General features: G+C 38.6%; 1 protein-coding gene across 6 annotated transcripts in view; it reads left to right on the top strand.

Annotated features, from left to right (window-relative positions):
• Nucleotides 1-25,339, top strand: part of RAP1GDS1 (Rap1 GTPase-GDP dissociation stimulator 1) — a 199,672-nt gene that overhangs the window by 52,774 nt on the left and 121,559 nt on the right. For all 6 annotated transcript variants that reach the window (XM_016192391.2, XM_060187719.1, XM_007532738.3 and 3 more), the window contains one exon: nt 13,432-13,557. In XM_016192391.2, the coding sequence (XP_016047877.2) occupies nt 13,432-13,557 (126 nt within the window). The remainder of the gene's footprint in view (nt 1-13,431; nt 13,558-25,339) is intronic.

Raw genomic sequence — 25,339 nt, 5'->3', positions numbered from 1 at the left:
TTTTGTTGCCCTTGTTGTTGTTTTTATTGCTGTTGTTAGATAGGACAGAGAGAAATCTAGAGAGGAGGGAAAGACAGAGAGGGAGAGAGAAAGATAGACCTGCAGACCTGTGTTACCACCTGTGAAGTTACCCCCCCTGCCAGGGGCTTGAACTGGGATCCTTATGCCGGTCCTTGTGCTTTGCGCCATGTGCGTTTAAGCCACTGCACTACTGCCTAGCCCCCTCCCCTAGCCCCTTCCCCTCCCCTCTTGATTTCTGGCTGTCTCTAGCCAATAAAGATTAATAGTAATAATAATAATAATAGGAGCACACTAAACATTTCATCAGACATTTCTAGTAGATTTTTTGTGTGTTTGTGTGATCTTTGTTTTGTTATTGAAATTTCTGTTACATGTTTGTACCCCTCACCCCTGCTGACTTTAGTCCTCCATCACCTGTACAGGGACCCCTGTGTTCACAAACCCTCCCTCCATCCCTAGACTCCTTGCCCTTGCTGCATCTGAACACATGCAAAGTCCAAGTCTTACCTTCCTTGGTACTTAAATTCCACCTGTTCGTGGGAGTATACTATAGTTGACTTTCTTGTGGCTGATCTCACTTAGCATTTAGCTGATCTCACATTTCTTCAAGCTTCTTCCAAGATGAGGCAGAGGAGAAAATTTCATCATAGCTTACAGCTGAGTACCATTCTATTGTGTATATAGACCACAACTTTATTAACCACTCATCTGCTGCGCATCTGGGTTGCTTCTAGTGTTTGGGCTATTATAAAATTGTGCTACTAAGAACCTATGTGGAAATAGGTATGTCTTTGGATAGATGTTTTGTATTATTATTATTATTACTATTATTATTATTAATTCCTAGGAGAGGTTTCTGGGTCATAGAGTATATCCATTTCTGATGTTCTGAGGAATCTCCAGATAAAATACACAATTTATTGATACATTACTTTCGGGATATTGTGAGGATGTGAGTGAGCTTGACCTGAGGAGTGCATCTATCCTGTCAGTCTCTCTCTCTACTAAGAGGTTGAGCAAGGAGGGACAGGAATAACCCCAAAGGTTTGCCTCGTCTTATCAGACTCCCTGCCTAACAAAGCACCCTGCATTCCTGATACTATGGCCATTAGATAAAAAGAAAGGGGGAGATGTTGGGAAATTGTGAGGAGCCTCACAAAGCACCCTGCATTCCTGATACTATGGCCTATCTACATAATCATTGTTTTGCCTGAAAGATCCCCACCCATTCCATTCCTTTGATCTATTTTCTTTCTACCTTCAAGACCCTCCCTGCCTCCAGGGTAGTATTAATCCCACCCGTTAAAACCCTTGCAACAATTGCTAAGGAAGTTCCTACCTTTCCAGCCTTTCTCCACCCCTTTCCTAGCCATTTCCCCATTTCCGTTTCTGACTTGTCACTTCCGAGTGTGTCTTTTAAAAAGCGTTGGCTCTCTGATCCATAAAGGTTTTGCATTGTCTCGCGCCACGTGTTTGTTTCTGATTCATCTGCCTCGCATCGCTGAGTCAGTAGCAGCCCAGGCTGGCTCCGGTCAAGTTCTCTCTAACCCGGAGAGTACGTACCCGGGAAGAGGCACCCCTACGCTAGCCCAGCAATTACCACCAGTAATGCAGGACTCCTTTTTTCTCTTTCCAGTATTTGTTTCTAAGGTATGACATTCTGACTTTATTTCACTGTAGATTTTTGTTTTGTGATAATCAGTGAGATTGTCATTTTTGTATGGTTTTCTTTTATATGTAATGTATCTCTTGATAACTCTGCTACAAGAAATTGCTTCTAGTAATACTTTTGAAGACATTAGTTGTGTTCAGAAGAGACTTTTTTAGCACTTATACTTTTAACATTTAACTGCTGGTGAGTATTCAGAAATGTGATTAAATGATAGGAAAGTGGATTAAGGCTTTTTAAAAAAGTTAGATAGCTGCTTAGTTTTGATTTTTAAACAATTTGATTGGGGAAATAGTTTACAGGACAGTTGCTGACACATGGGAACAGTTTCTAATGTTCCCCTAATATTGTTTATACATCTCTCCACCATCCACCTGTGTTGTTCTTCACCATGAGTACCATATATCCAATCTTCTCCCCACTCCCTATCTCCCAGTGTTGAAAATAGCAATCAGCTGGTCTATCCTGACAAGGAGGAGACCCACAGCAGATCCAAGAGCATCTGTCTGTGCTTAGACACTAAGGTATCTAATGCATTCTGTGGTCATGGCAAGGCACATTTCAGTCTGCACTAATTTTGAGACCCCTATCATCCTCAATAGTAGGTAGAGTATGTTGTCCAACCTTCCTTCGGAGAATGGAACATTCCCTACCATTATTGATCCACATTGAGGGCAAGGTCCTATAAGAGCCCACAAAGGGTTCCATTGTGTTATTCCTGATGGAGATGACCAGTGACAATGGCAAGAGGGATCTGTTAGAACTCTATACCCATCATGTCAGTGGGAATCCCAGGTGATAGGGTGGCCTGGTTGTGACTAAAGAGTCATCATTAAGGTATGCCAGTCTCTTGCCCCTATTCAGCTTTTGTAGTCCTTACTTTGTTTGACACAGTTAGCTTTGGAGTGATTGGGGGACATGTCATAGGAATTAGGTGAGGAGGATATCTATGTCTAAGTAGAAACTTTCATAAAGTACTTTTATTTTTTTTATTATTATTTATACAAAGGAAACACTGACAAAAACCATAGGATAAGAGAGGTACAACTCCACACAATTCCCACTACCAGAACTCTGTATCAAACCCTTCCCTGATAGCATTCAGATTCTTTATCCCTCTAGGAGTATGGACCCAGGATCATTATGGGGTGCAGAAGGTGGAAGGTCTGGCTTCAGTAATTACTTCCCCACTGAACATGGGCGTTGGCAGGTCGATCCATACTCCCAGCCTGTCTCTCTCTTTCCCTAGTGGGCCAGGGCTAAGGGGAAGTGGGACTCCAGGACACATTGATGAGGTCATCTGCCCAGGTAAGTCCAGTGGGAAATATGGTGCCATCTGGAACCTGGTGGCTAAAAAAAGAGTTAACATATAAAGCTAAACACATTGTTGACTGATCATGAACCTAAAGGCTAGCATAGTTCAGATGAAGAGTTGGGGCGGCGGGGGGGGCCTCCGTTTTGTAGATAGTTAGTAGGGCTATTTTAGTTATATTACAAAGGGCCCATGAATATACTAGTTTTCCCCCCTCCCCCCCAAGCTTGACATCTAATATGCAGGTGGATCAAAGTTATTGTCTGGGGAGATGATGTCATGGCTGGAAAAAGGACCAGAAAACTGGATCAGGGAAGAGAGTAGCTCCCAGATATGGGAAAGCTGTATAAATATGTTTGACTATAAACCCTATCAATTTGATGTGACCTGGGGCCCATATTCAGCTTAGGAGCCTATGTGACCTCTGCATCCCTGTAGATCTGCATCCCTGTAGATCTGAGCTCACATTCTGTGGTCATGAGTAGGAACATTCCAAGATGCACCAATTTCAGGACCCATCTTCCTCAGGTGTAGCATAGAGTATGTTGTCCAGTCTCCCTTCAGAGGATGGAACATTACCGTTGTTGATCCAAGTTGAGGGCAAGGTCCTATGGAGGCCTACAAAAGGGTCTATTGTGTCGTTCCTGATAGAGATGACTGGTAACAATGGAGAGAGGGATTTATTCGAGGTCTAGGCCTATCATGTCTGTTTGGGAATCTCAGGACTCTCCAACTAGGGACCCAGCTGATGGGATGGCCTGATAGTGACTAAAGAGTCATCGTTAAAGTAGGCCAGTCTCTTGCCCTTTTTCAGCTTTTGCAGTCCTTATTTTGTTAAAGATAGCTTTGGAGTGACTGAAGGAAGTAGGAAGTAGGTAAGAAGTATATCTAAGTCTAGACACTATTTCATTACGAACTCTATGGTGTCTTTGTAGGTCTTTCTGCTTTCTTCATTTTTTGAGTCACTATAAATTATTTTGCACTTTTCTTAAAGGTATATATTTTCCACTGATTGTGGACACATGTACATTTGCCCTATCTCATGGGGCCTGGTCTATATCTAGGTTTTGAGATTTTGTTAAGAAGTACTCCACTCGAAATCGAGTTAAGGAGCCCTATAAGCTAGGAATATCACACCAGAGTAATGACACTGAAGAGTTGACATTCCATGCCTGAAGTCTCTAGACACAGTCCAAAGTGAAGCATGCTGAGGTGGTACTTGTTGCAATGATTGGGTTGGTATCAGCAGATGCAGTATCAGTTGGTATGAATTGGGAGAATCATGCAGGCAAGTGAGCCTCACCCTAGAGGTTTCAGGACTGGGAGAAATATGGGCCTTATAGAGAAAGGGGAATGTTCCTGCTGTCTTAGGGTTTAAGAAGGCAATAGAAAGTTATTGCTATAACCAAATTATTTGGCAATTGGGTTAACTTTGAAAATCCCTTTTTTAGGACTTGCTGTATCATACAAAGACTCCCCATAATTTATGACTTTTTATGCTAGGTATGTATATCTATCTTATAAAGTAACTCCACTCATTGCTTCTGTTCTCCCTGATTTAAGCCTTTTGGAGACAATATTTCAAAGAACAAGTCATAATTAGAAATGTATTAACAGTTTAAGTCCACAGTTAAAATTCAATCTGATTACCAATTTGAAGTCTTAAGTTCTTAGATTGAAGTTACATATACTCAGCCTATGATCTGTGCATCAAAAAGATTGAGACATTCAATCCATTTTCCCCTCTCATATTAGTTATTTGTGAGAGTGTAAGTTAATAATACTGTATATTAACACCATTGCCACCACCAAAGGTCTTTGTCCTTCCCTCCTCCCATGTTGTCCCCTCCCCCCTCCACACAATGAAGCTGAACATCTACCCTCACCCTCCACCCACAGATTTTTACTTTGTGCCCTACTCCAAACTCAGTCAGATTCTGCTTTTGAGTTTCCCTTTCTGTTCTTTTTTCTCAACTTCTGCTCATAAGTGGGATTATTGTGTCTTTGTCTTTCTGACTTATCTCATGTAACATAATTCCTTCTAGCTCTATCCAAGATGGGTCACAGAAGGTGGGTTCATTGTTCTTAATAGCTGCGTAGTATTCCATTGTGTATATATACCACAGCTTTCTCAGCCATTCATCTGTTGTTAGGCATCCAGTTTGCTTCCATGTTTTAGCTATTATGAATTGTGCTGCTACGATCATAGGTGTGCACATATCTTTTTGGTTGAGTGTTATGGAATTCTTAGGATATATCCCTAGGAGAGAAATTACTGGGTCATATGGGAGGTCTATTTCTAGCCTTGTGAGAGTTCTTCAGATTACTCTCCACAGAGGTTGGACCAATTTACATTCCCACCTGAAGGGTAGGAGGGTTCCTTTCTCCCCACAACCTCTCCAGCATTTTTTACTGCTGTCATTTTTGATGTATGCCATTCTCATGGGGGGTGAAGTGGTATCTCAGTATTGTCTTTATTTGCATTTCTCTGAAAATCAGTGACCTTGGAGCAATTTTTCATGTTTCTTAGCCTTTTGGATCTCTTCTGTAGTGAATATTCTGTTCATACCCTCTGCCCATTTTTGAATGGGATCATTTGCTTTTTTGTTGCTAAGTTTGCTGAGCTCTTTGTATATTTTGGTTATTAGTCTCTGGTCTGGTGTATGGCATGTGAAGTTTTTCTCCCATTCTGTGAGAAGTCTCTTTTTTTTTTTCTTGGATAATAGTTTTATTGTACAAAAGCTCTTTAATTTGATGTAGTTCCATTTACTTATTTTTTAGTCTTCCTTGCAATTGGGTTTGTATCATCAAAGCTGTCATTGAAACTTACGTAGGACAGTGTTTCACCAATGTTTTTCTGTAAGTATTTGAAAAATTTCTGGTCTAGCATCCAGAACCTTCATCCATTTCAAGTTGACTTTTGTTTCTGGTGAGACAAAGTGGTTCAATTTCATTCTTCTGCATGTTCCAACCCATTTTTCCCAGCATCATTTATTGAAGAGAGGCACCTTCCTCCATTTAATAATTTGGTCCCCTTTAGCAGAAATTGGATGGCCATAAGTGTGGGTGTTTAGTTCTGGTCTTTCAGTTCTGTTCCACTGGTCTGTGTACCAGGCTGTTTTGACTATGATGGCTTTATAATATAGTTTGAGATCTGGGAGTGTGATACCTGCATTTCTGTTTCTTTTACTCAAAATTATTTTGATAATTCTTGGTGTTTTCTGGTTGATTGTCATTTTTGTTCTATTCTCTTAAAAAACTTCATTGGAATTTGATGAGTACCACATTAAATTTGTTTATGACTCTGGGTAGTATATTCATTTTGATGATATTTATTCTTCCAATCCATGGGCATGGAATATCTTTCCATTACTTTGTATCATTTTCTATTTCTTTGAATAGTGACTCACAGTTTTCAGTATACAAGTCTTTCACTTCTTTGGTCAGGTTTATTCCTAGGTATTTTATTGATTTTGCTGCAACAGTAAATGGGAGTGATTTCTGGACATCTCCTTCTTTGGACTTAGTGTTTCCATAAAGAAATGCCACTGATTTTTGTACATTTATTTTGTAGCCTGACGCCTTGCCTAATGATTTCCAGTAGCTTTCTGCTGCATTCTTTAGATTTTTCAATGTATACTATTATATCATATGCAGATAGTGGGAGCTTGACTTCTTCCCTTCCAGTTTATATTCCTTTGATTCCTTTCTTTTGTCTGATTGCTCTGGTGAGAATTTCCAACACTGTGTTTAAGAGTAATGGTGATAATGGAAAGCCCTGTGTAGACCCTGATCTGAGTGGGAATGATTTCAACTTCGTCCCACTGAATATGATGTTTGCTGTATCCACTGTCTTGTGGAATTTTCCATCTTTTCCCCTTTTTTGTAGTGTTTTGAGCATAAATTGCTGTTGGATTTTGTCAAAGGCTTTCTCTGCATCTATTGAGATAATCATGTGGTTTTTGATTTGCCTTTATTGATGTGGTGAATGACATTGATTGACTTAACATATGTTGATCCAGCCTTGCATTCCTGGAATAAATCCCACTTGCTTGTGATGGACAATCTTGTGGAACTACTGCTGTATCCAGTTGGCTAAGATCTTGTTCAGTATTTTGGCATCTATGTTCATCTGTGTTCTGTAGTTTTTCTTTTTTGTTATATCTTTGGCTACTTTTGGTATCAGGGTCATGTTGGCTTCATAGAAGGTGGAAGGGAGTGTTCCTGTTCCTTGGGTCTTTTGGAAGAGCTAATATAGGTATTAACTGTTTCCTGAAGGTTTTATAGAAATCGTTTGTAAGGCCATCTGATTCTGGACTTTTGTTGTTGGTATGATTGTTTATAACTTTTTTGATTTCTTTGTCTGTGATTGTTCCATTTAGTTTTTGTAATTTTTCTTGGTTCAGTTTTGGAAGGATATATGTTTCTAGGAATTGTTCCATTTCTTCCACATTCTCTAGGTTGGTGGCATATACTTGTTCATAGAAGCTTTGCGTGATTTATTGAATTTCTGTAGTGTCGTGAAATATTCTATATTCTTAACAATGCTATATATTTGATTTTTTTTTTGTTTAATTTTTCAAAGAACCAACTTTTGTCTTCAGTTCTTCTGTTTGCTTTAGAATTTCTTTGTTCCTCTTCTAAGTTTTTTAAGGCGTGCAGTAAGGTCATTTACTTGAGTTTTTGCTTGTTCTCCAATGTGTGCTTTTATGGATATGAGTTTCTCTATAAGTACTGCATTAGTTGTGTGCCAAATATTTTGATAGCTCATGTTTTCATTTTCATTTGTTCCTAGGAACATTTGATTTTCTTGCTTGAGTTCCTCTTTGACCCAGCAGTTATTAAGTAGGATGTTGTTGAGTTTCCAAATTTTGTGACTGTTAGTAATTTTTTGTTTGTTGCTGAGTGTTAGCTTTTCTTCACTGTGGTCTGAGAAGATGCTGAAATGATTTCAATGCTCTTGAATTTGCTCATACTGTCTTTGTGGCCTATTATGTGATCTGTCCTTGAGGATGTGCTGTGTGGATTTGAGAAGAATGTGTATTCCAGTTTCTTGGGGTGAAGAACTCTGAAAATGTCTAGGAGGTCTAGTCTGTCCATCTCTTCACTTAATTCTCTTGTTTCTTTTTGATTCTCTGCTTACTAATCTGTCTATGTGTAAGAGAGTGGTGTTGAAGTCTCCTACTATTACTGTGTTACTACTGATGTACTTTTGTAAGTCTTTTAGTAAGTTTTTGATGTATTTACATGGGCCCTCACTGGGTGCATAAATGTTAATAACTGTTAAATCTTGGTTGATTGAAGCTGAACATCCACCCTTACCCTCAACCTAGAGTTTTACTTTGGTTACCTACTCCAAATTCATTCTAATCCTGCTTTGAGTTTCCCTTTCTGTTCTTTTTTCTCAACTTCTGTTGATGAGTGGGATCATCCCATACTTATCTTTATTTTTCTGATTTAACTCACTTAACATAATTCCTTCTAGCTCCATCCAAGATGGCTCAGAGAAAGTGGGTTCATTGTTCTTAATAGCGGCATAGTATTCCATTGTGTATATATAGAACAGCTTTCTCAGCCACTCATCTGTTGTTGGGCACCTGGGTTGCTTCCAGGTTTTAGCTAGTACGAATTGTGCTGCTATGAACATAGGTGTATGTCGGACTAGCTTCGCGGGCAGAGACAGACAACCCAGGACTCATGGTTGAGCTGTACGCAGTATCTCTTTATTCATGCAGGACACAGCACAATCTAAACCAAGCTAAGCTAAACTAAGCTAAAAACTAAACTAAAAACACAATCCTATATATACTCGCCAAGTAGGGTGGAAACAGGATGTGACTCAGAGAGGGTGGAGCGAAAAGTGACTGGTGCAAATCAGGGTGTACTACAAGAGGGGGCGGAGCAAAAAGACATCATGAACCAGTGGGGATTAAACCAATGCCATGCAGGCATGCTGGTGCTTAGTTATGTAAATAGAATAGTGTTAACCAAATGAGACAGAAGGGGTTTTTAGAAGCAGAATTAGAAGCATACCAACAGGTGTACACATTTCTTTTTGGTTGGGTATTATGAAGTTCTTGGGTATATCCCTAGGAGAGGAATTACTGGGTCATATGGAATGTCCATGTCTAGTCTTGTCAGAGTTCTCCAGACTGCTCTCTGCAGGGGTTGGACCAGTTTACATTCCCACCAGCAGTGCAGAAGGGTTCCTCTGTCCCCACAGCCTCTCCAGCATTTGTTGCTGCTGTCCTTTTTGATGTATGCCATTCTCACAGGGGTGAGGTGGTATCTCAGTGTTGTCTTAATTTGCATTTCTCTGACAATCAGCAACCTGGAGCAATTTTTCAGGTGTTTGTTAGCTTTTTGGATCTCCTCTGAGGTGAATGTTCTGTTTATATCCTCTGCCCATTTTTGGATGGGGTCATTTGCTTTTTTGATGCTAAGTTTGCTGAGCTCTTTGCATATTTTGATGATTAGTCTCTTGTCTGATGTATGGTGTGTGAAGATCTCCCATTCTGTGAGGGGTCTCTTTGTTTGGCTGTGCAGAAGCTTTTCAATTTGATGTATTCCCATTGATTTGTTTCTGCTTTAGTCTTCCTTGCAGTTGGGTTTGTTTCATCAAAGATGTCCTTGAGGTTTAGCTGGGAAAGTGTTTCACCAATGTTTTTCTCTATGTATTTGATAGTTTCTGGTCTAACATCCAGGTCCTTGACCCATTTGGAGTTCATTTTTGTTTCTGGTGAGATAAAGTGGTTCAGTTTCATTCTTCTGCATGTTTCAACCCAGTTTTCCTTGTACCATTTATTGAAGAGAGCCTCCTTCCTGTTTTTAATACTTTGGGCTCCATTATCAAAGATTAGATGTCCATAGGTGTGGGGGTTTAGTTCTGGGCTTTCAGTTCTTTTCCACCGGTCTGTGTGCCTATTTTCGTTTCAGGACCAGGCTGTTTTGATGATGATTGTTGTTTTCGACGGGTTATGTTGTTTTCACCGGGCTGGCTTCACGGGCGGGTAACAGACGACCAGGGACTCATGGCTGGGTTGTACGCAGTATCTCTTTATTCATGCAGGACACAGCACAATCTAAGGCGAGCTAAGCTGAACTCAAGGTAAAGTACTCTAAAATTCACAATGCTGTCTTTATATATACTTGCCAAGTAGGGTGGAAACAGGATGTGACATAGAGAGGGTCGAGAGAAAAGTGACTGGTGAAAATCAGAGTGTGACAAAGAAGGGATCAGGGTGTGACAAGGAGGGGGGGTGGAGCAGGCGAGAATCCTATCACTGAACCACCAATGCCCTGGAGGGAGAGTGGAACTTGTTAACAGTGGTTATGTAAATAGAATAGTGTTAAGCAGGGGGGATTTAAACCAAATGAAACAGAAGGGGTCTCATGCATACCAACAGATGATGATGAACTTATAGTTTGAGATCTGGGAGTGTGATGCCTCTGTTTCTTTTTCTTTTACTCAAGATTGTTTTGTCAATTCTAGATGTTTTCTGGTTCCAGATAAATGATTTTAGTTTTTCTTCTATTCTCTTAAAGAAGCTTGGTGGTACTTTGATGCGTATCATGTTAAATTTGTATATGGCACTGGGGAGAATATTTATTTTGATGATATTTATTCTTCCAATCCAAGCATGGGATGTCTTTCCATTTCTTGGTGTCATTTTCTATTTCCTTTAATAGTGACACGCAGTTTTCAGTATACAAGTTTTACATCTTTGGTCAGCTTTATTCCTAGGTATTCTATTGATTTTGTTGCAACAGTGAATGGGAGTGATTTCTGGATGTCTTCTTCAGATTTAATGTTTGCATAAATAAATGCCACTGATTTTTGTACAATAATTTTGTAGCCTCACACCTTGCTATATTGCCTAATAACTTCCAGTAGTTTTCTGCTGAATTCTTTAGGTTTTTCTATATATACTATCATATCATCTGCACATAGTGAGGGCTTGACTTCTTCCCTTCCAATCTGTATTCCTTTGATTTCTTTCTCTTGCCTGATTGCTATGGCAAGAACTTCCAATACTGTGTTGAGGAGTAATGGTGATAATGGACAGCCCTGTCTAGTCCCCAATCTGAGGGGGAATGCTTTCAGCTTCTGTCCATTGTGTATGATGTTGGCTGTGGATTTGCTGCATGTGGACTTCACAATCTTGAGGAATTTCCCATCTATTCCCATTTTCTCTAATGCCCAAGAGTGTGGGGTACAGTACTCTTCTTTGATGTCACGCTTACTGCCCCCTGCTCTCCTTCCACCACTGGCCCCCAAATCCTACCTTCTGAGATTTCCAGGTTGAAAGTATCTTGCAGAGCTCACACCAGGCTCAACACTCAACAATACACATCTATTGTTGGGCATCTGGGTTGCTATTACAGACAATGCCGCTATGAGCATATTTATGCATAGGTCTATTCAGCTAGGTGTTTTTGCTTCCTTTGTATATATTCCTGGGAGAAGAATTTTCAGGCCATAAGGTAAATCCATTTCTAGCATTACTTTTGAATCTCTGAACTGTTTTCCACAAGAACTGGCCCAATTTACATTGCCACCAGCAGTGTAGGAGAGTCCCTTTTTCCCCTACAGACTCTCCAACAGTTGATGTTTCTGTTTTGTTTCTTTTTTTTTGATGCCAGGACCATTTTTTTTATTAGTGATTTATTAATGATTGACAAGTTTGTGGGATAAGAGAGGTACAACACACCACCAGAGTTCTGCATCTCCTCCCCTCCTTAGAAGTTTCCCTATTTTTTTTTTTTGTCTCCAGGGTTATTGCTGGGACTGGTGCCAACACTACGAATCTATTCCTTCTGGAGCCCATTTTCCCATTTCATCGTATAGGACAGAGAAAAATTGAGAGAGGAGAGGAAGAGAAAGATAGACACCTTCAGACCTGCTTCACCACTTGTGAAGTGCTCACCACCACCACCCCCTCCCCACAGGTGGGGAGCTGGGGGCTTCAACCTGGATTCTTGCATAGGTCCTTGCGCTTCATACTATGTGCACTTAACTTAGTGTGCTGCCACCTGGCTCCCAGTTTCCCTGTTCTTTATTTCTCTGTAAGTTTGGACTAAAGATCTATATGAGGAGCTGAAGGTAGAAGGTCTGGCTTCTGTAATTACTTCTCTGCTGGACATGGGTGTTGGCAGGTGGATCCACACCCCCCAGCCTACTGTATCTTTCCCTAGTGGTATAGGGCTCTAGGGAGGTGGGGTCCTCTGACAAATTTGTGAGGTCATCTGCCCAGGGCAGTCAGGTTGGTGTCATGGTAGCGTCTATCTTTTCTAATTAAAAAAAAAAACCCTCAAATTCCTGATAATGAGGAGAAAGCAGATAAAAATAATAATTCTTCTTCTAGCATTTGCCCTTCTTCCGTAGCCAGTCAACAGCATCAGGTTGAGCCTGATGTCTGCTTGTTGCTGGCTTTGAAAGTGACTGGGATCCATGTGGATTCAGTCGGCTAGGAAGGATCGTCAGTTTCCCCAATAAATGGGTACTCAAGGGATGCACCACGAGAAGGTCGATCCAATGTTTACACCTGTGACAAAGTCATTCATTAGAATTTGCACACACATTACTTTATTGGGGGTGGTTTAATGGTTTATAATACAGTTGTTGACAACCTCTCATCCCTATGATAGGTGTCTGTAGGACACCTCCCATCCAAGGTCCTTTTCTATCACCATTGACTAGGACATCAGAGCCCCTCCATCTTCTCCCATATCTTTCCTTAGAGTCCTTGGCTTTTGTGCAATACATCAAGTATGGTCCATAAAGTTTCACTTTGTTTTCCCTTATTGTCCTTACTGCTTCTTCTATTAAAAAAAAAATTGGGGGCCAGGCAGTGTTGCACCTGGTTAAGTGCACATATTACAGTGTGGAAGAATGCAGGTTCAAGCCCCTGGTCCATAGTTGCAGGGGGAACGTTTTAGGAGTGGTGAAGCAGGGCTGCAGGTGTCTCTGTATCTCTCCATCTCTTCTCAACTTCTCTCTGTCTCTACCCATTAATAAAAAGAATAAAATAAAATAAATAATTGAGGGAGATTAATGGTTTACATTAAACACATTGTCACATTGGGGATAGGCCTGTGACGTTTAGCACAGTTGCTCTGAATCTAGGGCAGAGAGTCTTGTCTCTGATTTGCCATCATTGACTCTTAGATTCTACACGTGACCTCAGCAATGCTCTGTACTAGAGAGCTGGGCAGCTTAAAGCTCCCCTAATCCTCTCACTGGTTTAGCCAGAGGCTGGAGGATGGAGAGGCCTCCGGTTTCTAGGACCCTAGCTGTGAGACAGAAAAATCCCCACTGAGCCAAGGGTAAACCAGCCAAATCACTTTCATAGTAGATATTTCATTAAGAGGGTATTTATATGAATTGTGAACATTAATATTTTTAACTAAATACGTCTTTTGTTTTCAGAATTTATGCGAACTCCATGTGTTGATGCTGGATTAATTTCACCTCTGGTGCATCTGCTAAGTAGCAAAGATCAGGAAGTGCTGCTTCAAACTGGCAGGGCCCTTGGAAACATATGCTATGATAGCCGTAAGTATGGAAATATCAATAACACAGATACAGTTATTTTCATATTTAAGCCATTTTATCCCATAACACTCTTTTCTGGGCTAAGATGTTAACATGGACTAGAAATGTCTTAGTTCTGCCAATCTGACAGAACTGATAGAGATTTGGGCCATAGAATTCTTAAATAAGGAGTGATCAAGATGAATTCTTTTCCTCTGCTATCACAAATGAGATTTTCAGAGGGAAGTCAGTTTCTGAAAAATTAGTACTTCTAATTTTTGAAAAAATATCTTTTCAGTTAGATGTTATTGACATTTTCTTACTGAATTTGTGTGGACACAGCTTTGTATAGATTATAAATCTGTCCACATAAATTTTAAAGTAATTACAACTCAGTAAACCCTTCATAAAATCCACTGTCTTCTGAAAACTTAGATTGACTATTCTATCTGACTGACTATATTCTTTTTTGTTATTTGTTTTTTGTCACCCTCACCAGATCCTGTTATATATCTTTCTGGTAGGCTAAGAGAATGTAAGATTTTGGGTATGAGGATGTTACAAAAATTCTACATCTTCTATTTGCTCTTCCTACATATATGTCAACATGTGAATTCACTTTAAAATTTTTGTCAGTGGATTCTTATTTCTGAGCCCCTTCCCCCAAAAAACCCAGCATTTTAACCCTCACTTGATCTTTCAACTTGTAGAAATAGGTACCTTTTATTACCTAATTTCTCCATTGAGTTTAAACTCACTTTTCAAGTTATAAACGCATAAGAAGACATGGTCCTTTTCTAGCTCGTTCATGACAATGAGTGTGTGGCCAACCTCATTTATTCTCCTTTCCTTACTTTTCTTGAAACACTGAAGACATGGACAGCTTATGAACTTTAAATTAATCTTTCCAGTCCTCAACAGTGCCTATGAATTTCTCTTCCTATTTTTTTATTCCAGTTATTTTTCTTTTAGGATATTAGCTCTATTTATAAAACTTTGATGCTGTCTGTTTGACTCATGTTTGCATATTTAAGATTCTTCTTTAAGCACTATAGCTTGTAATTTTAGCTTTTTAAATTTTTATTTTTTTATTTTTTTATTACTGGATAGAGACAGAGAGGAATTGAGAGGGGGACGGGGAAATAGAGGGAATGAGACAGAGAGACACCTATGGTCCTGTTTCACTTGCTCATGAAGCTTTCCCCCTGCATGTGGGGAGCAGGGGCTTGAACCTGGGTCCTTGTACACTGTAATGTGTACGTTTAACCTGTGCACCACCACCTGGCCCTGGCTTTTAAGAACAAACCTTTAGTGCATATTTAATGATTATTTTTCATATATATATATTAAGTTTATTTTTGTAGCCTAGTGCAGATTGATGGCATGTACTAGGAGAACTTTGACCGTTACTGCTTTTATACTTCTTTTTCTGTGTTTATTACTATATGTTAAGGTTACCAAGGACACGGGTTCAAGCCTCCCATCCCGCCCGTTTTGGGATAGGGAGGAAGCCTTACCTACAGCTGCAACAAGTCTCTCTTTCTCTCCCCCCTCTATATTTCTCTTTGTTCCTATCAGAAAAGAGAAAACAAAAAATGGGGAGTGGTGGTCTAAAGGAAAAAACGATTACTGCCAGGCTGGTGGAGTTGTCTGGCAGGCACGGAGCCCCAGTGATAACCTTGGTGTTAAAAAAATAATGATAGGGGACCCAGAACTCTGATGCTGGAGAGCAGTGTGGAAACTACTCTGTAATCTTACAATCTTTTAAACCACTATTATTTAAAAATTAAAAAAATAAAAATAGGACCTGATGGTGGCACACCTAGTTGGAGTGCATATGTTACCAACAGCAAGGATTCACTCACGTTCAAATCCTCAGTCCGTCTGAACAGGGAAACTCCATGAGCCCTGATGCAGTATTACAGGTGTCTCTATCTATATCCCTGTCTTCTTTCAATTTCTCTCCCTCTCTATTACCCCAAATAATAATAATAAAAGTAAAAAAAGTATTCTTCAGTCCATATGCAGTTCAGTTCATCTTGAATTATGTAATATTTGAGCATAGTAAGTATATATTTTGAGTATTTTTGCATATCATTTTATTTTTTGTCTATGACCTATTCACATTGATATAATTTTTATGGATACAGAGTAATTTTATTTTCTGTGTACTCTAAAGAACTTTGAAGCTAAGATAATAAATGTCTTGTGGATAAGATTATCATTTTGATAAACATGAATTTCTTTACAGTAGTGTTTGACACATCCTTTTAATCTCTAGTAGACAGTCTGTTTTCTATTTTTCACTGTATTTTTTACTGCCACCAGAGTTTTCACTTGAACTATGTACCTGCACATAATATCCACCACACTTTTTTTCTAATTATATATATAGAGACAAAAATGGAGAAAGAGGGGTAGATAGAGAGGAAGTGAGATAGAGAAATACCTGCAGCCCTGCTTCACCACTCCTGTAGCTTCCCCCTCCCTAGCAGGTGGGTAGCAGGGGCTTAGCCCAGGTCTTTGGACCTTTGTGCCTAGTAAATGATGCACTTTATGGACCCCATGAAATATATAAAGTCTGGATATACTTATGGTATAAAGTAAATTTTTTTGTTTAATTTACCTACAATTTTGACAATAGTTCTCTTTTAATTCAGTGGTAATTACAATGAAATGGAAAATCAAGCACAGTATATACTGGAATTATATCTCTAGTTTGTCTTGATTTGCATTTATTTGATAATAAGTGAAAAGCATTTTTCATGTGTATGTTGGTATAGTTTCTTTCATGAAGTATTCAGCTCCTTTCTTCATTTTTAATAAGATCTTTTCTTGCTGTTATTCTTATGTTTTGCAGATTATTTTAAAATCTTAGTTATTAACACTGTATGTTTGGTATGCAATATCTTCTGCTATACGATAAATTTTCTTTTGTTCTATAGATGGTTTCTTTTGCAGGTGTAGAAACTTTTTCAGTTTTCATTGGTTTCTTTTTCTTTCTTTTTTTTTTTTTGGAATTTAGACTCAAGTCTCTGAAGACTTAGAGTATATTTATCACTCTGTTTTATGTTTTCTGGTCTAACATCCACATCTTTCTTTGATCCATTTGAATTGACTTTTATACGTAGTGAGACATAGTGATCTCTTAATTCTTTTACATGTAGCTACCCTATTTTCCCAAGATTTCATCTTGAAAAGACTCATTTCTTCATTTTATTCTCTGAGCTCCTTTGTTATTACTGAACTGGCCATCTGTTCGAGGGTTTATTTGTAGTGTCTTAATTAACCCATTGATCTGTTTTTGTTTTTGTTTTCTTCCTGCAGTTTTGATATGATAGCCCTGTAAAGTCTAGGAGCTTGTTGCCTATTTCTGTAATTTTTTCCCCTCAGATTTGAACAAAGAATAGAAAACTACTTGTTTTCTAATCTGATTCAGTTGGTAGAACTTGGACTTGCACATGTTAAACACCAGGTTCAGCCTCTAGCGCTGCATATGCAAGAGCTGTCTGTCCACTTCTCGCTCTCTCCCATAAAATATATAGATATTTCCTTAAAAAATAAATGAAGGGCTGGTGGTGTTGCACCTAGTTCAGTGAACATGTTACAGTGCATAAGAATCCAGATTTCAGTCCCTGGCCCCCCAACTGCAGGGGAAATATTTGTGAGTGGTGAAGCAGTGTTGCAGGTTTCTCTCTGCCTCTCTCCCACTCTACCCCTTTTCCTCTTGATTTCTGGCTGTCTCTGTCCAATAAATAAATAAAGATAATTTTATAAAATTAAAAAAGCATTAAAAAACTATACATGACATCCTCATAAATAAGAGTTTTCATACAGATAATTTATTTTTAAAATAACATATACATATCATATCAAACTTACCTGCTGGACAAGTCAGTTTATTTACAGCTTATAAACATATTCCAAATGAGTAGTTTGTAGTATAGATATATTCAGAATGGCAGAAGAAGACAGTGCACATCAAAAAGTACTATAAGGAATTTTCCATTATAGATAAGCTATTTATTTATGTATGTATGTTTTCAAGATTATTAAATTAGAAAATGTATAGTCCCACACCTTACCAACCACCAAACTTCGTGTGTTCCCTCCCCCTCCAACAACCACCATAGTCGGTACAAAGCCTGAGATAGCTTGCCATTAGACAACTTTTTTTCATAGTAAATTCTTGTGTTTTACCTCTGTATTCTACATCTGAGAGAAACCATTCTAAAGTTGTCTTTTACTTCCGTACTTCTTTAAGCATAATCCCTTCAATCTCCATCCATTTTGTCCCAAAGGACATATCATCTGTTTTAGTTGGATATATGTCCCAGGGATTCTCTGCCCAATCGTCTGTGGATGGGCATTTAGGTTGTTTCCACTCCCTGACTTGTGAATAATGCAGCTGTGGACATTGGGGTACATCTGCTCCTTCAGGTGAATAATTTCATATTCTTTGGGTCCATATTTAGGGGTGATGTTTCTGGATCTAAGAAATGTCCATTTTTATTTATTTGAGGACCCTCCATACTGCTTTCCATAGGGGCTGTACTGTTTTGAATTTTTAAAAAATATTTATTTATTCCCTTTTGTTGCCCTGGTTGTTTTATTGTTGTTGTTATTATTGATGTCATTGTTGTTGGATAGGACAGAGAGAAATGGAGAGAGGAGGGGAAGACAGAGAAGGGGAGAGAAAGATAGACACCTGCAGACCTGCTTCACCGCCTATGAAGCAACTCCCCTGCAGGTGAGGAGCTGGGGGCTCGAACTGGGATCCTTACACTGGTCCTTGTGCTTCGCACCATGTGCACTTAACCCACTGTGCTACCACCCGACTCCCATGTTTTGAATTCTTAGCATTAGCAGCAGTGTAACTGAGTTCCATTTTCTCCAGCCACTGCCATTTCTTGGTTTGTTGATGTGATCCATTCTCACAGGTGTGAGGTAATAAATACTTCATTGTAGGTCTGAATATGCGTTTCTATAGTAATTAGTAATATGGAGCATTTCTTCGTCTGTGGGTCATGTGGATAAGTAGACACTTTTAAATGGGCATGTTCTGTGGATTTTTATTTTGACAATTAAGAGGTAAAACATCTGCTAGTACATTCAGTTAACATAGTTTATTGGAAAGGCAGGTTCCAACAATAGAAATAATTATACTTATCATAAAGCCTATGGAAATCAGAGAGGCAAGATAGTAAGTGACTAATCCTGGGTGGTGGGCCTACTTTGGCCTGCATGCCACTGGGGCATGAGCCTGGTCCCACTGCTCTGGGAGGAGCTTCGGTGCTGTGCTGTCTTTCCCTCTATCTCTGTTTTTCTCTTTCTGTCTGAAATATGGTTGACCCAGAATGGTAATGCCCTAGTGATGGCAAAAAGAAAAAAAAAAAATCTATGGAGAGCTTTTGAAAAAAAGTAATTCAATTCTACCAGCTTTTGTAGTTTCCATTCTAAGAGAACTCATCCTAATGGAAGGACCTGTCCTGTATAATCCTAACATTAGTAACAAAGTGATAGAAGGACTATATGGGACAAAATTTGTTCCTTTGAATATTTTGAATTCCAATTTCTTATGTATAGAAATGACGGGACCACTACCTGGGAACATTGCTCATTTGGAATGCTTGGTCTGGTTGCTCTTGTTTCACAGAGTTTCTGTGGCTAGAAGGTAAGAGTTTCTTTAAATATACAGACACATGATACAAGCGAAGTTTTGAAACTCTTTTTCACATTTATCTTTCTCAAGAGAACTCTTTAGGAGAAGTTTGGCATAACTTAGATAGAAGAAGAAAGAGTGGGAAAAGGATCCTTAGTCCATTTTATAAACAAATAAGCATCTTTACCAAAGTAAAATAAAGCTATATTATCGTTAATTATAGAAGCCAGGCTAGTGAGAATACAAACTGACGCAGCCCCTTTGGAAGACTGGATGAAGAGTCCTCAAACAAATAAAAACAAGTAAAAATGTAATTACCTTTTTATCTAGCAGTATCACTTTTAGGCATTTATCCAAAGGACACACACAAACACTAATTGGAAGGGATATGTGCACCCCTTTGTTCATAGCTGCATTATTCACAATAGCCAAAGAGTGGGAGGAGCTTAAATCCCCATGAACAGATGACTGACTAAAGAGGTTATGGGATATATATTCAATAGAATATTAATCTGTAATCAAAGAAGATGATGTTCTGACCTTGGGGACAAAATGGATGGAACTGGAGGTGATGACGCTTAGCAAAATAAGAGATGAAAGACAACTACCAGATGTTTTCAGTCACATGTGGAATCTAGAGATCTAATACACAGGAACTTGCAAATAAAACAGAAACAAAACAGAATCAAGCAAATCTTAAGACTTATGAGAACTATGGTAGTATATTTGGAAGGTGGGACAGTGGGGACACAGAACTTTGCTGGTGGATATGGTGTGAAACTATACACTGTAATCTTACAACCTTGTAACCTATTATTAATAACAAATTAAATAAATGAAGAAAAATAAAATATTAAAGGAAAAAGGCACATTTAAGCGTATATGATATCTTACATGATCATGAGGAAAACTGTTTTATTGTTCACTGATGAATAAATATTGGGACTATGGTATAATCAAACTTATCAAAACTAATGTTTATGAAGTAAAATAAACATTGCTTATTGCATTGACTTCAAATGTAAATGAAAAGGGTTTCTATAAACCTGTCTTAATCACACTGGTAATGATGACTACTATTCCTCTTTAATGTGAAGGATATATTGATAAAGAATATCTTAGTATAAACAGAAGGATGAATATGGGATGATCTCATTCTTGGGCAGAAGTTGAAAAGCAAGATTGGAAGAGAAAACACAAGTAGAACCTGAATTGGAATTGGCATATTGCACCAAAGTAAAAGACTCTGGGGTGAAGAATACAGGTCCAAAAAGGATGAGAGAGGATTGTGGGGGTTTTATTGTTATATGGAAAACTGGGAAATGTTATGCATGTACAAACTATTGTATTTACTGTTGAATGTAAAGCATTAATTCCCCAATAAAGAAGTAAAAAGAAATAATATCTTAGTATAATATACTTCTGCTTTAAAATTATCCAGGAAATCAAAATAGATTGCAACAGTTATATAAACTACTTAAAATAAATGTTTTTAGTGAAATATATTAGGTTATTTGGTGGTGCTATTAAAGGATTTAAAAAAAATTTTTATTATTTATTTTCCCTTTTGTTGCCCTTGGTGTTTTATATTAAAGAATTTTTATAGACACTGTATACCCTGTTTTTTATAGTATTCTCTTTGATTGTAAAATAGAATTATTAACCAATAGGTGGTTGAAGACTAAAATTCTTAAAGTTTCATTAATTATCAATTTTATTGCAAAAGCATATTTTGTATGTATATATGAATAAACAACTATATGTAGTGTTACTTTTAGAGATAGTTAACTAGGGCTGTGATTACTTGGAAGTACTCTATTGTAAAAATGTTCTAAATATGTAGTTTGAGATTTTTGCACCTCGAGGGTGATTGCTTTATAAAGCTTGGTTCCTACATGGTTCCCAGTGACTTTTATGTTGTCAGACTATTATTTTTTTAGTTTTTATTTTTGATAGAGGATGAGACAGAGAGAGAGGGAGAGACAAATTATACTGTTCTACTGCTCATGAAATGTTCCTCTTGCACATGGGAGCCAAGGGCTTGAACCTGGGTCCTTGCCCATGATAATGTGTTTGCTCTACCTGGTGTACCACCACCAGACCCCAGTAGATGTTTTATATCACTTTCTCAAGCTATAGAAAGAGTTAATGCCTTTGACATGATGCAGAAAGGAAGATACACTAAGGAGGATAACTTGAGAATGCCTGAAGTATACTAGAGATGTGGGGCTTGATCAGAATAGAGACCAGTAGATAGTGTCCATCTTCAGAAATTAACATACTGTTTTGCTTATAGTTTATTTTTAATTAATGTAATTATAAATGAATAAAATTTTAACATACTCCTGGAAGGCAAATATTTTCGATTGATAGGATTTTCAACTCTCTATTGTCTACTAAACTTCCTGTCAATCTTTATAAATTTTAGTTTTCTCATTAGTACAGTGGGCATGTGAACTAAATTAGAAATTAGAAATGCTATATATAAACTGTGAACTGCAATCCATTGGAAATACTGTGATGAATTGTCTCAGTCAGTTTGGACTGCTGTACCTATAGATTGAGTCACTTAGACAGCAACCCTTTGTTTCACTGGGTTCTGGAGGCTACAGATCTAGCCACCACTGGGGCCCCTTTGTTCTATTCTTTTTACTTTTAAAATTTTGTTTTTGTGAGAGATAAATAGAGCAGAGCACTGCTTATCTTTGGTATATAGTGTTATTGGGGATTCAGCCTGGGTCTCTGAGGCTTGGTGACTATTCCCCTGGTCTCTCCTGCCTCATTACCCAGTTGCCTTCTTATGAATCCATTACTTCTGGAGGTCATTTCCCCACCCCCCATTTTTGTTGCCCTTGTTGTTGTTGTTATTGTTAATGCTGTTGTTGGAGAAGACAGAAATTGAGAGGAGGGGAAGACAGAGATGGGGAGAGAAAGACACCTGCAGATCTGCATCACCACTTGTGAAGCAACTCCCCTGCAGGTGGGGAACCAGGGCTTAAACTGGCATCCTTGGGCCTGGTACCATGTGCGCTTAACCCTCTGCACTACCACCTAGCTCCCACCCAGTTTTTCCTTCTGATACCATCACATAGGGGATTAGAAGAGGACCATAGGAATTTTGGGGGGGCACATTATTAGAATAATTAATATTATTCTAAAAGCTGTGCTGTGACTTAATGTAAGACTGATACTAATGTACACAAGTTAGATTGAATAAAGGCATAATATCCAGAGATAGTAGGAAAGGCAAAGATGCACTCTAAGGACCAGAGATCATATGTGCACTGCCGTGAGCACTAATTTAATTTAAGCTCCGGTAAAAACAAACAAACAAAAAACTGATATACTATATAATTTTTATTTTATGCTAACATGCAATATTCTAGTTTTTCAGTTAAAGAGAAAGCTTTACACAGTCTAGAAGAGAATTATCAGAATATCATCAGGTTCCTAGATGATTCTGTACACTCTCCTCTTAAAATTTTTAAACAATTCTGGCAAATATTAGAGACAGTGTCTCCAATAATAGTTTTAGAAGAAGCACTTATCTCTTATTGTTTCTACAGCAGAATCTAAGAAAATATACTAAGTATTTTGGTGAGAATAGTTCTGTTAGGGCAATATGGCCCCAACATGTATTTTGGTTTCTTAGGTGAACTAGCTTCAAGTATACAACATAAAATTTAGAAATATTTTTCCTTTAATATATTTAGTTTATTTTAAACTAAAATATAATTCAACCTTACAGTCATAAACCTGTTCAATGTCTGTTTTTGTTGCAGCTTATCTTTGATTTCAGGAGTAGTATCTGTTTTAGGAAACTAATATGATGTGAGGAGAAAATTACTTTAATGATTATAGTTTTATTTTAACTGCCCATGTATATTTTCTATATTTAAGGAACTTATAACAATAAGTTGAAAACAAAGTGCTATTTGATAAGTGCTCTAAATTCTATGAGGGAGTTTATTGTGTTTCTGCTCATATCGTGGTTTCCTTGACTAAGGAAACACTTAATTTGCATAGGTGTAGACTTTTACAAAGAGAGTTAAGATATTTTTTCAGCATAGCAAAGCATTTTGAAAGGTGAACAGTAAAGTAGAGATAGCTCAGACTGGAGAAGGCCTTGTACAGTGGGGAAGCACTTAAGTTATTTGAATAAATGTTCAAATTGCTGCCATAGATAAAGTTAATTGCAAAGAAGTAAATCTATAAGTATACATCTAAAACATTTTCAAAATTTCTACTCACACTCTACCACCAGTACATCAGACTCTTCTGATGCTAGAATAGCAGCTATCTTGTATACAGCTAGTCCCTACTTAGTAAACTGCTGGTTTACCCAACACTCAGATGAATTGGTCCTGTGGAAATGCATGAGAACCTTGGTTATAGAAACTGCTTCAAGCATTCTCTCTCTCTCTCTTAATTATATGTAGATCTCTCTCTCCCTCTCTCTCTCTCTATCTATATATATTATATATATAATATATATAATCTATCTATCTATATATAATACTGGTAGAAGCTATCTCAAAAACCCACTACCAGTACAGTATAGTATGCCTGAAATCCCAGTAAGAGATGGGTCCTGGATTGTTGACAGTCATTTATCTACTGGGTTTCAGGAATAGAATTCAGTTACTAAATATATCGTAAATCTCCTTCAATGATTTTGATTCCCAAACCCCACTTAAAGAAATTGATCAGTGTTTAAAGGTTAATTTGTTAGAAAGCTATTGTTTCTCTTATTTGTACTGTGAGAACAAATAAAATGAAAGGAAGAGTGAATGTGTGGGTATGATTATGTCCATCTGTCCATTGTTGAGGCTGGGCATTGGTGCACTGGGTTAAGCACACATAGTATAAAGTGCAAGGGCCCTCACAAGGAGCTCAGTTTGAGCCCCCAACCCCCCACTTGCAGGGGAGGGGGGGTTGTTTCATTAAGCAATGAAGCAGTCTGCAGGTATCTGTCTCTCTCTCTCTCTCTGTGTCTGTCTCCCTTTTCCCTCAGTTTTTCCTCTTTCCTATCCAATGAAAAGTGGCCATCAGGAGCACTGAGCCCCGGCAACAACCCTGAAGGTGCGTGTGTACACACACACACACACACACTCTCTCTCTCTCTCTCTCTCTTTCTCTCTCTCTCTCTCACACACACACACACAGACACACACACACACACACACACCAAGATATCCTTGAGTCCACATCTTGATTCTGGTTAATAATGTCAGCAGAAATAGTGAGATCTGGGGGTTGGGCGGTGGCACAGTGGGTTAAGTGCATGTGGCGCAGGGCACAAAGACCGGCATAAGGATCCCGGATCCCCACCTGCAGGTGAGTTGCTAGGCTGCAACAACAAGGGTGGCAAAAGGGGGGGAAAATGGCCTCCAGGAGCATATTATAGTTATATTCGAAAGGGCCTGTGGCTATACTTTTTTTTTTTTTTTTGAGCCTGAAATCTGGTATGCAAGTGGATCCTAGTTATTTTCTGGGGAGATGATGTCATGGCTGGAAAAAGGACCAGAAAGCTCGAACAGGGAAGTGAGTAGCTTCCAAATACCAGAAAGGTGTATAAATATTGTTGACTGTACATCCCATTGATTTAATATGATCTGGGGCCCATATTCAGCTTAGGAGCTTATGTGACCTCTGCATCCCTGCATCCAAGCTCACATTCTGCGGTCATCAGTAGGATGTTCCAAGCTGCCCCAATATCAGGACCCATCTTCCTCAGGTGTAGCATAGAGTGTGTTGTCCATCCTCTCTTCAGAGGATGGAACATTCTCTATCGTTGCTGATGCAAGTTGAGAGCAAGGTCTTCTGGGGATCCACAAAGGGTTCTGTTCTGTTGTTCCTGATAGAGATGACCTGTAACAATGGAGAGAGGGATTTATTTGAGGTCTAGGCCCATCATGTCTGTTTGGGAGGCTCAGGACTCCCCGACTAGGGATCCAGCTGATGGGGTAGCCTGATAATGACTAAAGAGTCATCATTAAAAGTATGCCAGTCTCTTACCCTTATTCAGCTTTTGTAGTCCTTGCTTTCATAAGGATAGTTTGGGAGTGAGTGAGAGAAGTATATTAGGAAATAGGTGAGGAGGATATCTACATAGACACTATTTCATTATGAACTTCATAC

Source organism: Erinaceus europaeus, chromosome 3, assembly GCF_950295315.1.
Source record: "Erinaceus europaeus chromosome 3, mEriEur2.1, whole genome shotgun sequence".
NCBI classification, from domain to species: domain Eukaryota; kingdom Metazoa; phylum Chordata; class Mammalia; order Eulipotyphla; family Erinaceidae; genus Erinaceus; species Erinaceus europaeus.
Note: the sequence above shows the minus strand (reverse complement) of the source record. Positions and strands in the feature narration are given on the sequence as shown.